The 18,374-nt window shown below is 39.1% G+C and overlaps 2 protein-coding genes across 2 annotated transcripts in view; one reads left to right on the forward strand and one right to left on the reverse strand.

The window, feature by feature from the left end:
* Positions 1–18,374, forward strand: part of disp (RND transporter family member dispatched) — a 29,961-nt gene extending 11,587 nt beyond the window's left edge. The window contains exons 4-11 of the mRNA XM_017627036.1: positions 6,916–7,007; positions 7,907–8,184; positions 8,332–8,584; positions 13,674–13,906; positions 14,922–15,076; positions 15,173–15,426; positions 16,932–17,915; positions 18,029–18,374. Coding sequence (XP_017482525.1) covers positions 6,916–7,007; positions 7,907–8,184; positions 8,332–8,584; positions 13,674–13,906; positions 14,922–15,076; positions 15,173–15,426; positions 16,932–17,915; positions 18,029–18,308 — 2,529 coding nt within the window. The 3' untranslated portion in view covers positions 18,309–18,374. The remainder of the gene's footprint in view (positions 1–6,915; positions 7,008–7,906; positions 8,185–8,331; positions 8,585–13,673; positions 13,907–14,921; positions 15,077–15,172; positions 15,427–16,931; positions 17,916–18,028) is intronic.
* Positions 7,026–7,833, reverse strand: LOC108371464 (uncharacterized). The gene has a single exon (XM_017627035.1). It carries the CDS (start codon positions 7,757–7,759, stop codon positions 7,103–7,105), a length of 657 nt encoding a protein of 218 aa, XP_017482524.1. The 5' UTR covers positions 7,760–7,833; the 3' UTR covers positions 7,026–7,102.

Here is an 18,374-nt window from a genome sequence, read left to right on the forward strand (position 1 = left end):
AGTGCGCCTCTTGTTTTCACCAGCGGTGAGGTAAGGGTAGCCATCGGGAAGGCGAAAGCCTCCAAAGCCATTGGACCCGACGGAATATGCATGTTGATGCTGAAAAATTTAAGTCCTGCGGAAGTAGCGTACCTAACGGAGGTCCTCAACCTGTCTATGGCCACTCTCGTCATTNATCAGACCATCTGCCCATAGTCATCTTGATTGATAAACCTGCCGACTTTGCTTCCGTGGATCACCGGACTTATGTCAACTTTCCCAAAGCTGACTGGAAAGGCTTCACGGATGTTACTGAAAGCGCCTTCACTGCACTACCCATACCAACCGACGTACACGTAGGTGCTGCAGCTCGCGTCATCCTAGCAGGATGTATTAAGGATCCACGTCCGAATTTTNAAAACCTAGTGCGCCTCTTGTTTTCACCAGCGGTGAGGTAAGGGTAGCCATCGGGAAGGCGAAAGCCTCCAAAGCCATTGGACCCGACGGAATATGCATGTTGATGCTGAAAAATTTGGGTCCTGCGGGAGTAGCGTACCTAACGGAGGTCCTCAACCTGTCTATGGCCACTCTCGTCATTCCAGACATCTGCAAAATGGGGAGAGTGGTCCCACTGCTCAAACCTGGGAAACCAGCCAACAAAGAAGAGTCTTATCGCCCGATAGCCCTCCTTNCGGTGAGGTAAGGGTAGCCATCGGGAAGGCGAAAGCCTCCAAAGCCATTGGACCCGACGGAATATGCATGTTGATGCTGAAAAATTTGGGTCCTGCGGGAGTAGCGTACCTAACGGAGGTCCTCAACCTGTCTATGGCCACTCTCGTCATTCCAGACATCTGGAAAATGGGGAGAGTGGTCCCACTGCTCAAACCGGGGAAACCAGCCACCAAAGGAGAGTCTTATCGCCCGGTGGCTCTCCTTTTCCCGGTAGCGAAGACACTCGAGGCCCTGCTGCTCCCGTACTTTACGAACCACCTGACCCCAGCGAAGCATCCACATGGGTTCCGTAAAGTGCATAGCACAACAACAGCACTTAACGCCATAAACACTCAGATAACTCGTGACCTAAACCGAAACCGCCCCGAAAATCCTCGTAGTTACCTTCGACAGCCTGCTCTCCTTCTCAGCGCATACAACCGCAATTGTCAACAAAGTACAGAGCCGCAACAATGTCCTCAAGTCGCTGGCCGGCAGCACTTGGGGCAAAGATAAAGAAACGTTGTTGGCAACATACAAGGCAATTGGCCGGCCGGTTCTAAACTACGCAGCGCCCGTATGGTCGCCGGGGACTAGCAGGACGCAGTGGATGACAGGATGCCTCCTGATGACGCCTCAACACCACCATCATGACGAGGCCCAGATGCTCCCAGTAAAGGAGCATAACATAATGCTCTGCCAGCAGTTCCTTGCTGGAAGCCACAGACGTGGCCATCCCAGCGGACAACTGCTCGCGGAAGAGCCCTCGCCACGGCACGTCAGGAGGCATCTTTACGAACTGACGGACGAAGTCCAGAGGTATATCAAACAACCTCTGGACCCGTCAACCTACCTACAGGCCCTGAACGGCATTCACAGGGAATCAGTCTCAAGTTATGTAGACTCCCGCCCTGTGAATGCCGTTATAGGCACACAACCACCGGACGTGGACGGGACGGAACTTTGTCTGCCTCGGGAGACCCGCACTACAATAGCCCAATTTCGCTCTGGCTATTGCAGCAGGCTCAACAGCTACTTGAGCAGAATCAACGAAGATGTGCCCAACCAATGCCCGGCATGTGGAGAGTCGCCACATGACTCCCGACACCTCTTCACATGCCCTGAGAACTCCACTCAGCTAACGCCCCTGTCCCTATGGATAGCCCCTGTGGAAGTAGCACACTTCCTGGGCCTCCCCTAGCTGAAATTGACGACAACGTTGATGGATGAACCGCCCCGAACGGGGCTTAATAGCCGCTACAACAACAACAACAAACAGTGTTACCGCTAATTTTTGTTAATATCAGAAAAACCGGTCAAGGCGGAAAACAAGTTTCACTGGACAATTCACACACATACATACATATTTATTTAAAACACAGTGGCCGCCATGGTAGAGTCATTAGAGATGCACACTATCACTTCGTAGATCCAGGATTCGGTCGCTGGTCCGAGTTACATCAAAAAATACTGTAGGATAGATAGATACTAGTAGGGTAAGCACTGCCCTCAGCTTACCACAACACCGAATCCAGCCCCAGAGGCTACGAATTATAAATAGATCAANACATCAAAAAATACTGTAGGATAGATAGATACTAGTAGGGTAAGCACTGCTTACCACAACACCGAATCCAGCCCCAGAGGCTACGAATTATAAATAGATCCCGTGGGCAGGGAGTGTAGTGTTGTCCTTGAAGACTCGTCAGCTTGGTCCGCTTTAAAAGATTGTCCTCTGGTTCGACCTTATATAGCCAAATACGAGACTTGATTTCAACAACGGGATCGGAAGTTCTCTCAAAAGCACCTGCGCAGCTAATAATTTTCTTATGGATAATCGAGGTCTCAGACCTTTTACAGCTCTTGAGATTTATGGCGTGATGAGAGGTGTTCCTACTTGCTTCAAGGAAGACGAGATAGTGTAAGATGCTAAATCAGCAACCCATATCATGTCCATCCGTCGTTTCACTAGAAAATATATGAAAATTGGTACAATAATTCCCACTACTAATAAAACTGGTTTTTCCGAAGAAGACATTGTATTTTTTTTTGTCTTAATGTTATAACTGTAGCAGACTTTGCCCCACCAAGCTATCACGCAAAGCTAAATAAAGGTGTATAATGTGCGGCAAAAGGGAGTGTAAACACCCGTCTTGTGCGGCCACCAACTTTATTATTTGTGGCTAGTCAGGTAAACCAAATAAGTTTTTGTTAGTGTATTTTTATTTACTTTTTTTATTGACTTCAAAATTATACTTATTTATTTACAATAATCGTAACAAGTTCACCACTAACTTTAACTTTCTCTCAGCTTCTGGTAGGATTAAATGCTCCATTTTAATTTAAATTAATTATGTATATATGTATATTCGCAATACTGCTATGCACCAGCAATTTGATTTTGAATTTTACTTTGAAGCCGAGAACACGCGACTGTGGAATATCCTTCAGACCAGGTCTACAGCGCCATTCGTTTAGCAAAAAGTGGAATAATCTCCCATCGTTCCAAATGGATCTCAAGAAAATGGGAGATATCAGCGAAAAATTCTACGAATGTAGGATATCGACAATTAGATCAGCCTTGAACTAATTTTTTCAGGGCAGTCGTCTGCATGCAGCAATACGAACTGCGAGCCAGCTTACTTTAGTTAACCCTTTAACCGAAAATTCATATACATAGGTCGCTCACATTGTCCACGAATGTACGAACGCGGACGTAAGACTTGGTAAAACTTAGCTTTATTGCACAGTTTGCATCTTTTGTACAAATGCATGCAGATACGTATGCATGTATTTACATATGTTGTATATGTATCTCTGAATTTCTGTTGTTGCCAGTCAGCAAACGCTGACTAATGGGTAAATACATATAATGTAACATTACCAATATTACCCATGTCTTCTGCTTGCATTTACGAAAGAGACTTTAAAGTCGAAGAAAAATATTATATATATTATACATTGCAATTTGCTTTTTACTCATATGAGTGGTCAAATGAAAATGCGCAAAATTCTTTTGTATGAAATTCGAGAAGTAAAGCGTGTTACTCGCGTGTACGTGGCGTATGCGTATGCGTATGGAGAATTTCATTGGCTTTTCNTATACATTGCAATTTGCTTTTTACTCATATGAGTGGTCAAATGAAAATGCCCAAAATTTTTTTGTATGAAATTCGAGAAGTAAAGCGTGTTACTCGCGTGTACGTGGCGTATGCGTATGCGTATGGAGAATTTCATTGGCTTTTCTTTGCCGTATTTTATATTAAGATTTTTAAATTGGTTCGTAAGATATACGTGATTAAAGGGAACCAATTGTTGCTTTAAGCTGAATAACGGTAATTTGCAAATATCTCGAAAACGTATCCATAGGAAAAAAAAAAAATAGCTCGATTTTTGGAATCACCGAGCAATTCTACATAGGAATTTGATAGTGGCGTCTGGAGAACAATTTCGCTGTAAACCAGTGTCATTATTTGAAAAGACTTTTCCTTAATTAAGTAAAATATGGAGGAGTCAGTGGCCGGTGCACTTTTGTCCCAGAAGCCAACAGTTGCATTAATATACAAATGAGATTGCTAGGATATTGTTCTGATCCATTTAGCTTAAATGATAAAATGTAAGCTTCCTCCTTTTAAAGGTCTCTATTTCACTAGATGTTGTGTTTAATTCTTTCAACGCTTTCCCAAAATTCCACCACATCCCCTTTAGCTCCTTTTACAAAGCCTCGACCAATGTCCGGCCTTTCGCTCATTTTTCTATTCACACTTCAACTTACATACATATTTTTTTGTTTACACACTTTATTTCAAAACAAATTGTTTCGCTCCGACACGAGTTGCTATTCGTATGAAATTTCCGACAAATACATAAAAATGACAGCTACGTCGGATTCAGGCATACTAACATTACAAATCTCGAAGATGGCCTACGAATTTCGAAATTACGACACGACAACTTGGATTTCAGCATCGAATCTACGACGGATTACAGCATAGGGGTGATATCCTTTACAAAGCAGCAAGAAATTTCGCCACGCCAACGTTTAAAGAGCTGAAATCAATTAGAAATTATCCAAATTTTTATTTTTAATTAACAATAGTCAATAAAGCAAATGTTAAAGGTCTGTTCAGTACCATGATACAAAAAAGACGGTACCCTACAAGAATTGTGTGATGGAAACTAATCCATTCTCATTTGTCTTACTAACACATTTGCAAATTTTGCGTTGGTTGAAAAGAGACCACTAAATAAGACCATAAGTCGGAGGAAGACGGAAGATCACATGTACACAAATGTTTACATCACGTTTTGCATACTTACTTGATTGAGATCTCCATCACCAGTGAGTATCACATGATCAATCAAATGCCTATCACTGTTCTTGTAGGGTAGTTTCATTTAATGACATTCGTTGTTGTTGTTAACCATTTGACTTTTAATAAAATTATGACATTTCATTAAATTCATGCTACCTAATCACGAGCAGTAATGTTTTTTTTTTTAAGCAGAAGATTTCATCAGTTCACTCCAAGATGTCGAATATGATGAATCTGAAAATTAATGCATAATCTCCAAAATGGGGTTGACGAATCTAGATGGAATGGATGAAGAAAGTGATTAAAATCATACTTATGCTATTTGTTTATTGGCGAAGAGCATTCTTTAGAATTTGATTTTTAAATCGCAGGATTGCATTCAAAATAAGAAAATGAAAAAATAACAACATAATGCTCTCGTGATTTTTATTATCAAATAAAAATAACAATTTCAATGAAGTCTCCTTTAACATTACACATTTTNGCATTCTTTAGAATTTGATTTTTAAATCGCAGGATTGCATTCAAAATAAGTAAATGAAAAAATAACAACATAATGCTCTCGTGATTTTTATTATCAAATGAAAAGAACAATTTCAATGAAGTCTCCTTTAACATTACACATTTAAGATATTGTTAATAAAAAAATGTGCGAACCATGTAAGTAAAAAAATTACCAAGAACTGATAATGATTTTTGATTTGAAATATTGTTAAATTGGTATAAATGTGGGAAAGAAAATACTCCGATTTATTGTTTTAATATTATCAAAGTGGCAAGGCCGTTGAGAATACTCACAATTTATGAAACTTCAAAAAATTTTATTATCCGTCAAAAGTTGTTTATTGAAACTACCTTCTTTTTTGTATCATGCATGGTTCATGTACTACGTTTTGTCAAATTTAACTGAGTGACTACCTACATATGTACACTATTTTGCTTTATTACTCAATTGTTAAGTTCAAAAGTTGGTTTTATTGCTCAACGAGAAATGAAATAAAGCAAATACAGTCAGTCAATAAAGTTTAGGTACAGCGAATTTTTTACCATACGGGCCAATATTTTTTAAATATATATTATTTTTTGCAAATTTTTTATAAAAATATGGTTAATTCTACAACAAAAACCCCAAAAAGAAAAGTTCCTAACCTTGTGCAAAATCAAAGAAAATTCTGCAAAATTTCATTCAAATATTGCACTTTTTATTTACGCTCTCTAGAAAAAATTTGAGTATGCAGTTTTTTAGCCCATTCAATTTTAGTATAATAAAGTGCAAGTATGAGGAAGCTAGGACTTACCATTGATTTTTGGGAAATTTTTTTGTTGTAGGTGTCGCACATTTTTTCCATATAAAAAAATTATCAAACATTATTTTATATGGAGAAAATGAGCGCCACCTATTCCTCGAATCTGATGCCGTAGCGTGGTGACGAATGAACTGCTTAGCCTCAATGGGGTCAGAAGGAGAGCACATGCACTCTCCTGGACTTCCTGGAATCTTTGGGAATCAAAGATGTGTTGTGATGAGTGGAGGGCAAATAGACCCAGTAGGTCGCTGTGCAAACCCTTTAAATGTGTCTATATACATTCTACTTTAGTAATTGAAATAATGGCTATATTGCTATTAAAGCAGTGTTCTGTTCTTTTCTATGCAACAGTTTTTTTTTTTTCAAATATGCCACCAACACTATATGGGACCTTAGAGAATATAAAGGATATATAGCAAACTTGAGCAAGTTGTTTGAAGATTCTTTTAAATGCATTTATGCAGCTCTCTAGTAGCATAATTTGGGTTAGGATTGCACTTCTATCATCACAATCAGTATTAATGCTAAAGTGGAGTAATCCTCCATATACATATGTTTGTATTGTATTTAATTTAATTTAATTTAATTTCATTCTTAAACAGGACTCAACAATATTTTTGAAATATGCAATGATATTTGTGCCTGTGGCTTATACATCAAAAATCCTGCCGCTGTTTCATGAATGGGAAGATACGTAAGTACATACCAACTTCTGCACCAATGTACATACATATGTATGTACATAAATATGTTGTAAAAATCGGCCATATCACTCATTCCACCGTTTAGTCAATAAGCACGTAGAGTATAGCGATCAATCGGTCCATCTCTTAATTTCTTCTTTTTCGCTTGTTCTAGACCAGGTATATTATAGCTCACTTCATATGTTGTTACACCAGTTATAAATAATTTAGTTAATTCATTGTGGAATTCTGTTCTATCCGGTTTAGAGATCATTCCATAAAGAACATCCTTAAAGCGATCTAGTTCTTTAATTCGATTGTAGTACGTACCATAAGTGGTTTCATAATATTTCATATTACTTTTTTCTTGAGCTGTTCTTAAAAACCGTCGGGACTCCTTCCTTGATTGAAAACAATTAGGCGAATAAGAAATCATGTACGTACTCTTTTCCAAATCCCTTAACATTTGTTCTATCGCTTTTGCGTCCACACAAGGGGATCGAAAAAACATGTTATACAATTCCTTCTTGCATTTTTCCAAGCGATTTACAAAATGTTTATATTCCTCTACGCCAAATTTTGTTTTGGGCCATACTTTGCTTTTCACTTGCGCTCCATTGACCTGTAGTGGGCGCCAATAGTGGTTGCTGATGAGGGACTCATCACACTGTTCGATTTTTGTTGGCCCTTTAGCAAAAGGTGATTTCCTCTCTTTGTAATCCTGCCTGTATGTGCTAATATAATTTCCGCAGCATTCGAACATTCCGCAGTAAAATAAAATAAAAATATTAATTTACATACATAATAAAATAAAAAAAAAAAACAATTTTTATTTTGATTTCCAGTTGTTAAAATATGGACAAACTAAAGTGTGTGATTTTTTTTATCTGTTTTTATTTTTATTTTCCAGTGATTTGAAAAATGAACTTGTACAAGTGGTGTCGATGGATTTGGGACTGGAAAACGAGCTTTTTAATGAGTCTTTGCTTACAGACGTTTGGTTGGTCTCATTGGGCGGCATATTCGTTATGACCTGTATTTGGCTGTATACAACTTCGATATTTATAACGTTGATGGTGTGTGTTGCAGTGCTGTTTTCATTGGGATTAGCCTACTTTGTTTATACTCTTGTATTCAAAATGTCATTCTTTCCCTATATGAATTTGTTAGCTGTGGTCGTTATTATAGGTAAAGGATTATGCATGTGGTATGTAAATTAAAATTAATTAATTAANCATTCTTTCCCTATATGAATTTGTTAGCTGTGGTCGTTATTATAGGTAAAGGATTATGCATGTGGTATGTAAATTAAAATAGCTTCTGATTTAATTCAAGGCATAGGAGCAGACAATGCATTCCTGTTTGTGAAAATTTGGCAATGCGTTATTGCAGAACGCTTCACAAAGGCAACCTCGAATCATGTGACGTCAGTTACCGATAGTGGTAGTGAGCATACGGAAACTTTACAAAATCTAATGGCGTCTACATTTCATCATTCGGCATTGTCAATGTTTGTATCTTCATTAACAACCGCAACCGCATTCTTTGCATCGTACACCAGCTCCATTACGGCGATAAAATGCTTTGGGTAAGTTAAGCTGAAATTAGTCATGAACGTAAACCTACCGGTACGTAAACCCGAGTCGGCTGCTGACACGATCTGTCTTACCAAAGCACCATGTAACTGAAAACTCAACACCGCAGAATTTTTCTGTAGTTGTAGCCCGTAGCGCAGAAATCTGCAGAATTTAGATTTTTCCGTGTCAGCTGATTTCTTCCTTCTATAAATGGTTGCCACTTCGTCAGTTTTGCAGATGGTAAAAAAGTTCCTATTCATAATATGTTTCAAATATTTGAAATTTACTATTGAATAAGGTTTTTTGTTGAAAACTAAGTAGTTTATATTTTGCTACGATCTATTATAGGACGAAAAATTGTTGTTGATAACGTAAGTGTATGAAAAGGCATTGATGAGTGGCAACACTGAGGGCTCCAGTAATCGGCAAAATTCTGCGTATACAGACTGCGTTTAAGTATACTTGTTGCGTTCTTGACTAATTTCAGCTTTAATTTTTGCAGCATGCATATACATACATACATACATATGTATGTACATTTTTAATATCATCGGCTGAGTGGAAGATCGCTCTATCTCAAAACAAATTAAAAATATCGTGAGCTGAGATTGGGCGTTTTTCAACCAAATTCTGAAATAGGACGTTTTCGAACAGTGGTCGGAGACGCCATGTTTTACGCGAAAAATTAGAAAGGCTGTTACGATTATAATAAAACTGCAGGATCGTGGTCGAAAATACCACAGATAAGGTTTTTAGGCATACTAGTTACGAATTTTATATAAAATAAATTTTTTTAGTGTTTACAGCTGTCAAATAGACGGCTATTTTTTTCTAAAAATAAGACAATCTTTTTTAAAATGCCCTTGATAAGGTTTTTTAGGACCGCTAGTCACGAATTTTAGGTCAAATTAAAACTTTGAGAGTTGACAGCTGTCAAATAGACTGTTAATTTCTCTAAAGCCAAGGAAAATTTTGCTAAGAATTAAACGTACTAGGTTTTAAGGCCCGAAACATGGTAATATGTATGTAGTACTAGCCCTGCAAAAAATGGGACTCATCTGGGATGACTCCGAGAGCAATCGCAAAGGAGCATGCGACTAATACCACTTTTGATCTCTATATGGAGTGAACTGATCGCTGTGTGACACAACACAAAAATAGAAACACTAAACAAACACAATAGCACCCACACACCGCCGCCGGCAACTCCTCGCGTGTTGCGAAGTCCTGAGCATGCCCTAAAGTGGCACCAGGCAAGGACTGATAAACCGAGAAGATTGTCGGTGGGACTATGTTGGCCCCTGCTGTGCTGCCCAGTCGTATATCTCCCCGCGACGCCGCCAACCACCACCACAAGGCAGCACCCCCTTTTGCAGCACATACAGCAGGGAGCCGGCAGGCAACGCAACTCCATAACACCACACATCACAATTGGTCTCCCAAGGCACACAAAGGTGCTACAATTAAACTGTAACAGACTTCATAGCAAGAAACGAAGTGGCACGGCAATCCAACCTTGTTGAATTGCGCCGGATACAACGTGCACCGTCGCGAGATCGCGAGCAAGACAATGGTGGAGGCTTAGCGTTCATCACGCACAATACCGCAGGGATACCATCCTAGAATGTCAGGGTATTGCTATCCGGTCAGGCGATGTTGAGCTCGAAATATTTAACGTATATATATCCCCTGTCACTAGCTGCTCGGCAGGGTATCACCCTGAAATAGGTGCGCTACTCAGAGGTGAAAACCGTATCGTAGTTGGCGACTTTAACGCGCACCATGTTCTTGTTCAAATGATCGTAAGGGAACACATCTGGCTGATCAAATAGACGATTCGATATTCTGCACAATGAACGACGACGCACCCACCAGGATTATGGGCAGCTGCTGCAGTTCGCCAGATCTAACAATTGTCAGCACTGGTCTGATAATCAGCGTTTCATAGAGACCTATGCTGACCCTAGCATCAGACCATCTGCCCGTAGTCATCACGATTGATAAACCTGCCGACTTTGCTTCCACGGATCACCAGACCTATGTCAACTTTTCCACTGATTGGAAAGGCTTCGCGGATGTTACTGAAAGCGCCTTCACAGCACTACCCATACCAATCGACGTTCACGTAGGTGCTGCAGCTCGCTTCATCCCAGCAGGATGTATTACAGATCCGCGTCCGAACTTTCCTACTGAAGCGGCTGTTCTAGCCGATGAGCGTGACAACCTTCGTTAGGCCGATCCCGGAAATCCCCGTATCAGGGATCTCAATTCGGAGATTCGGCAACTTTTGAACGTACATAAGCGGAAGAAATTGGAAGAGCATCTAAAGTCCTGCAACTTCGCCTCTGGTGTGAATAAGCTTTGGCCAACCGTGAAGTCATTGTCCACCCCGGCGAAGCGTGACGACAGAGTTTAAATAGACTTTGGTGACCACGCTTCGTCGGCAATTGTCAACAAAGGACAGAGCCGCAACAACGTCCTCAACTCGCTGGCCGGCGGCACTTGGGGCAAAGATAAAGAAACGTTGTTGGCAACATACAAGGCAATTGGCCGGCCGGTTCAAAACTATGCAGCGCCCTTGTGGTCGCCTCGGACTAGCAGGACGCAGGGGATGAAGCTACAGATCTGCCATGATACGGCACTATGGACAGCGACCGGATGCCTCCTGATTACGCCCCAACACCACCTACACGATGAGGCCCAGATGCTCCCAGTCAAGGAGCATAACACAACGCTCTACCAGCAGTTTCTTGTGGGGAGCCAAAGACGTGGTCATCCTAGCAAACAGCTGCTTGCAGAAGAGCTCTTGCCAAGGCACGTCAGGAGGAATCTCTACGAACTGACGGACGAAGTCCAGAGGTTCATTAAACAACCTCTGGACCCGTCAGCTTACCGACAGGCCCTAAACGGCATTCAAAGGGAATCAGTCTCTAGTTATGTAGCCTCCCGCCCTGTGAATGCCGTTCTAGGCACACAACCACCTGAGAAAAACAAAAAAAAAACTGCTGGAGCTGACGGCCTGCCAGCCGAGGTACTCATGTACGGCAGCGAGGAGCTGATGAGGTGCATGCATCAACTCTTATGCAGAATATGGTCAGATGAATGCATGCTCGACGACTTTAATTTAAGTGTAATCTTCCCAAGAAAGACGACCTCGCCATTTGCGGATCAGCCTTCTAAGCATATGTTACAAGGTCTTATCGAGCTTATTGTGTGAGAGACTGAAGCCCACCGTCAACGAACTGAATGAACCTTATCAGTGTGGCTTTATACCTGGCAAATCTACCATAGATCAGGTGTTCACAAATCTTGAAAAAGACCCGCGAGAATTGGATCGACACTCACTATCTATTTGTCGATTTCAAAGTCGCTTTCGACAGCGCGAAAATAAGTTGTTTTTATGCCGCGATGTCTGAATTTTGTATTCCCGCGAAACTAATACGGCTATGTAAAATAACGTTGAGCAATACCATCAGCTCTGTCAGAATTGGGAAGGACCTCTCCGAGCCAAATGGCTCGGTTGAAGATGGGCTTCCGACTTTTACACAATACGCTAGATAAGACCGTATACCTCATGCCATAATTAAGGAACCAATTAGTTTTCAGCGCCTTTTCGATGTGTCTACTTTTGCGTAAAATAAACGTTATATTTTTTTTTTAAGAATTGTTTAGGTTATAAAATTTAGAGCCGTTTCTCAAGTAGCCATTAAAATTTATCTGCCCTTCAAACACATTTTTGAGAATATTTTTTTGCCTTGCCTCGTAATTAGCTCGCTTCCGAACGAGTGTTCTGTTGCTACCCAGAGGATACTTAGTGTAAACACCAGAAGTCGTGAATTGCTTGAACCCTAAGCAAAATAATCATTTTAGGCCTTTATGTTGCGTGAACCCGGAACTATTCTGGTACATATGTACATATGTATGTATGTTAGGGTGCCCATCGAAAATGTTTTTTTTTTTTAACTTCAAGACCCTACCCTCTAACTTTATTCTTTTTTATGAGAAATATTATTGCCTATTTTAATAAATTTTTTAAAGGTCATTTAGAGGTCGCGACCTGGCGATTTAGGTCAGAAAATGCGATTTTGTAGATCTATGAGTTTTTGAATGACTATTTTTGAATCGATTTCAATGATCGAATATGATCTGAGAAGAGGATATATAGGCCTTTAAAATGTTATATAAAAATATATTGTCGGACTTGGCTTGTTGGGATTTTTTATCGGGTAAAATAAAAAAAATATATATCTCTTAATCTTTTAAATTTTGACCTTCAATAATTTCCACAATTTCAAAATACTTAAGTACGCCTAAAAATGAACGAGTAAGCGTTTTTGCGTAATTTTGTACGAAAACAATTCTGTGTCGGAGGCGAGATAAAAGATGTAAATCGATGTGTGTTTGCAGGAAATATTAGTGGTGTTCATTTAAACAGATAAATTTGCCCTTCGCATATACGTATATTTTTATCCACTGCTTTATATAAACGAGCAAAAAAGAATCATTGTAGCCCCTTATCGAGAAACTTGGGTGCCGTTTAGTTATTTGTACAATGATTTTCGGTTGTTGTGTCCAAACGCATAATCCGAATCCAAACAGTTTAACATCACGCGTAATCAAAGGATTAAAATTTTATTTAAAATAAATGTTTCAAATTTCCGAGCACTATCTTATTAATAAATTCGGTTTGCACAATGCACTTTTTTGCAAATTTCGACGTGGGTTCTGCGCAATAATACTGTGGATAGCGTAGCCGGAGTGATGTGCACAAGAAGGGTTGTATACCTTTGACATGCGGAAGCCCCTCTTCTCCGGCAACTCACAAAGGAGAATTATACTTAGTAAGGTTTATAATCCCTAAGCGCGGCCGGGTTTTTCGTAGCGTAGCTACGAATTACGAATAATGAAAATTCGGGTTCTAGAATAAGGGAGTTGGACTTACATGGTGGTTGTTAGATAGTGAGATATACTTTTACAAAAATTAATTAATCATTAAATAAACGAAAGAGAAATAGCCAAATTTTGTTAAACCATCGCGTGCCTATTTATTTTTCCGCCACTGTAGATTGCATTATAAAATATTTTTTCTTAAAATTACAGTGTCTTTGCGGGAACTGTAGCTATAACTAATTATTTGCTTATGATAACTTGGCTACCTGCTGTCGTGTGCATAATGGAACGTCTCTCTGCCTGTACGGTCTGCAATAGTAAGCTTCCCTTGCAGAAATTATTGCTCATGTTCAACAAGTCAATTACAAAGTCCTGTCAACTATTTGAGGCAATTATTACAAGGGCTGTGATGAATTACGCAACAATTTGGATATGCTTATTTGGTAAAATTATACAAATATTGAAAATAGTACGAGGGGCATTAAATAAGTCAAGTCTTTAGACATTTTGTTCGTATAATGGTTTTATTGTTTTTCCCACAGTGAAGTGACACAAGTTCATCGATGCACTGTTGTTGTGCTAATCCACGGCGAAGCGCCCCAGTAGATAATTTTAGCAGTTGAAAGCCCTCCGTAAAAGTCGAGCGGACTTCCACTTTGCCTTCTTTTCACTTTTTTATGGAGTGGCACAAATTGAAGGACTTCTGCTTTCACTGCCCAAGGAAGGGCTTCCAGAACGGCTTTTGTATGACGTACCCCAGAAGGCCTTTCGAGGAGTCCTTCTCAAGTTGCTTCTTTATTAAAAAAAAAAAAAAAATCATATTCTAAGGTATTTATTTATTAAGGTTCGCATAAAATATGTTTTATTGCAAATTTTAAATGTAAGCATATAATTTTTCCGTATCGAGTGGGTTGCGTTCGTTCGTCGTAATTTTTCGCTGAATTCTTCCAATTTCGTCAGCGAGTCCGTTTTATTGATTAAATATCTTAAAAAGTTTAAAAGAATAAAGTGTTGCACGATAGAATTTATTTGTTTACTTTGAGCCAGCTGATTTTAAACATCGAAATCTGGAATTTTAGTGCGGCAACACCCTTTTCGAGTTCCTATGTATTCTTTGATGGGAATTTTTTCTTATTCGTATTCGTGGATTCTCTTCGATGGATTCTACGATAGGGCGAAATATAAACTTATATTCGCGTAAATGAAAAAAAGAGTCCTTCTAGAAGACATCGAGGGGAAACACTTTTTCAGCCCTTCTTGGGTACGCCTTTTGGGTTGGTTCATTTAAGAAGGCCTACCTAAATTATCTTTTGGGGCGCTGTAATCAAACGTTCTTAGTATATTATGCTAAAAAATTTAAAATCTTACATCGATTGACACTAGTGTTGCTTATTTAATGCTCCCGTATGTAAATAATACTTGCATATATATTTTATTTTATTTTATTATATTTTATAGGCGCGATAGGATTATGTAGCGCAATTATTGTATTATATGTGCCTGGCCTACAGTTGCCTGATAGTTCCCATTTTCAACTGTTCTCAAGTAGTCATCCCTTCGAAATTTATAATAGCAAAATGAAAAATGAGTTTTGGTTTGAGAAATCGATGTCGGTAAGTACTGAAAGTATCCTTTAATTACTAAATACGTACATGGTTGCATGTGTATTTATGTACATATGTACTTAATAATAAACTTTCTAATTTAAGGCCTATGAAAATTTTAAATTACCGCTACGCTTCGTGTGGGGTATCCAGCAAGTTGACGACGGTGATTACACTGATCCCTATTCTCGTGGAAACTTATATTATGACAATAATTTTAATATATCAACTAAGGCTGCACAAATCTGGCTGTTGAATTTTTGCAAGAAAATAAGACAACAACCATTTTATGAAGTTACATTTGGATCGTTGCTGTCAAATTGCTTTATTGAGAATTTCATTTCATTAATGGAGCGCATGTGAGTTTGATTAGTCAACATTAGAGGGCGATACAAACTTTTGCCATTTTATAAAATTATTTCCTATTATTTTCCAAATGAAATGTCAGAATTGTGCTCTCTCCTTGCATGTTTTTTTTTCCAAACGAACGAGATTTGGTAACAACTTGTACAAGTCCGTTGCGTAGCAAACAGAACTATTATGGAAGTAGATCAGACGATTAAAAACCTGATAGAAATTTGAGTTCTTTAGGTGCAATTTTTTTTTAATTCTGTTTTTGATAGAAATCTGTAACTAACTTAATGCTGTAGTAGTTGCTACTAATTCGTATAGGATTTTAGTGGGTAACCTACCTCATTTTATACAAAGCTGGATTTGGGAAAAAATTACTTAAGCCCTTTATTTGTTAAGTTAGCCACATTTGGAATGACGTAACAAAACGCAATGAAAACCTATTGCATAGCATAGTCTGGCATCATTGAATACATTTAGCTAAGAACGTATCCATTGCAAGTATATTTTTTCAGACTACATATACTATCTCAATATGAAAAGTCAAATACCACCAAAAAGCATTACGTCGATGTTCTTTTCCAAACTGCCCATTNGACGATTAAAAACCTGATAGAAATTTGAGTTCTTTAGGTGCAATTTTTTTGTAAATTCTGTTTTTAATTGAATGCTGTAGTAGTTGCTACTAATTCGTATTAGGATTTTAGTGGGTAACCTACCTCATTTTATACAAAGCTGGATTTGGGAAAAAAGCCCTTTATTTGTTAAAGTAACGACATTTGGAATGACGTAACAAAACGCAATGAAAACCTATTGCATAGCATAGTCTGGCATCATTGAATACATTTAGCTAAGAACGAATCCATTTCAAGTATATTTTTTCAGACTACATATACTATCTCAATATGAAAAGTCAAATACCACCAAAAAGCATTACGTCGATGTTTTTTTCCAAACTGCCCATTGACCAATTGCAAAACCGCCTATCTTACGGCACTAAAATTTTACAGGAGAGCGAAAAAACGGGTTTTCTTCGAAGGCATTCTCATGATAGGCGGCATTTTCTCTAGCCATTATTTTACAATGCCTGGAGTTCCGGGTTACCAAACCCCATTTTTGCCACAATGGCGATTTAGGCTGTTTTGCAACTGGTCGATGGGCGGTTTTGCAAAAACATCGACGATAACAAGTTAAATTATTGCGGTTTGTTATTGAAATCCTAATGTGTTTTAATCATATCCTTTTTATAAGGAGGCAATTACAAATTAAGTCATATCTCTCTAATAAACTCATATCTAAAAAAAAATTATTTCCAGGTGCATAGATGGAATGGACAATTCGGATCGTACACCATGTTGTGATGTATCAAAGTTTCCTTTTGAGCCTCACGTTTTTGACACCTGCTTGCCGGAAAGCATGTCCTTACTCTATGCGACACCGCGTATNCATATCCTTTTTATAAGGAGGCAATTACAAATTAAGTCATATCTCTCTAAAAAAAAATTATTTCCAGGTGCATAGATGGAATGGACAATTCGGATCGTACACCATGTTGTGATGTATCAAAGTTTCCCTTTGAGCCTCACGTTTTTGACACCTGCTTGCCGGAAAGCATGTCCTTACTCTATGCGACACCGCGTATGTATTACACACCTGGGGTGGCTGGACCTAGATTTCTGGCGGAGAAGAATACCCTTGGCTCGTCACATGGCCACCACGACAAAACTATAAAAAATGTGTCTCAAAATCGAATTGTGGCTCCACCAAAAGTGAAAGCTTTGGTGATCGAATTCGAATCGAATGTCACATACACCACGGCCTACAATGACGTAAGAAAATTTGTTCAAGCAGTCGACCAGTGGCTAGCAGATGAGTTGAAAACAGCACCACCCGAAATGCAAGGCGGCTGGTTTACGAGCGAACTCAAATTCTTCGACACACAGAACACACTGAGTCACGACACTTTGGTAGCGATTATTGTGGCAATGAGTGCTTCGCTCTTTGTTTTACTACTGGTTACCTTGAATGTTTTAGTATCCCTATATGCCGTTATAACTGTGTTGCTTACAATCTTTACGACGGTATCAATACTAATATTGGTTGGTTGGAAGCTAAATGTATTGGAGAGTATTACTGTAAGTACGGCGATTGGATTAGCGGTAGACTTTAGCCTACACTATGGTATACATTATCGCATGTCGCCGACGAGTGAACGCCTGGCTGCTAGTCAATTCACATTGTCGCGGATTGTAGGACCAACGTCGATGGCAGCAATTACTACAGGTGTGGCTGGTGCTTTAATGCTGGCTTCCAATGTACTGCCGTATATACAGATTGGTTTGTTCTTAGTTATTGTAATGATTGTTAGCTGGTTGTACGGAACGTTTTTCCTTATGAGTCTATTAAGGACAGCTGGTCCGCAGTATGGTTTCATGCAGTTCAGTTACCCTTTAATAAGTAAAGGGTCGGCAAATAGCGGCAATAAATATTATGAAAGGTAAGTATTCGCTTATACATGTTAAATAATAATTGTGAATAAGATATACTTATGTAGTTGATTTCCAATTCATGCAAACCTGTGCTTATTTAACTACTTGTATAAAATTCCAGAAAACAAAGTCAAGTTATTGCTAGCGAGCAATTACTTACACCATCAAGTTCGGCAATCGGCGAATTAATCAGTTCGGAAACACATGAGCTTGAGTCGCTCACATCGAGTTCGTTGATTAAGACGATTTCCGGTACAGAAAGCTCGCATCCACTGAGTGTAGATTTCGAACATTCTTTCAATAATAAGCCTGCCAATACCAATGCCAACATATCATCCGCCATTGATCGCAAAGGTCCGTCTATCGAAAGCTCAATATCTGAGTTACATGCTACAAACTGAGATACCTATATTTGTACATATATGTGTAATTAACTATTTTTTATTACACCGTGCGACAGTACACTT

This window comes from Rhagoletis zephyria, unplaced genomic scaffold, assembly GCF_001687245.7.
Source record: "Rhagoletis zephyria isolate East Lansing unplaced genomic scaffold, Rhagoletis_zephyria_1.1 Rzeph_scaffold_05001, whole genome shotgun sequence".
NCBI lineage: Eukaryota > Metazoa > Arthropoda > Insecta > Diptera > Tephritidae > Rhagoletis > Rhagoletis zephyria.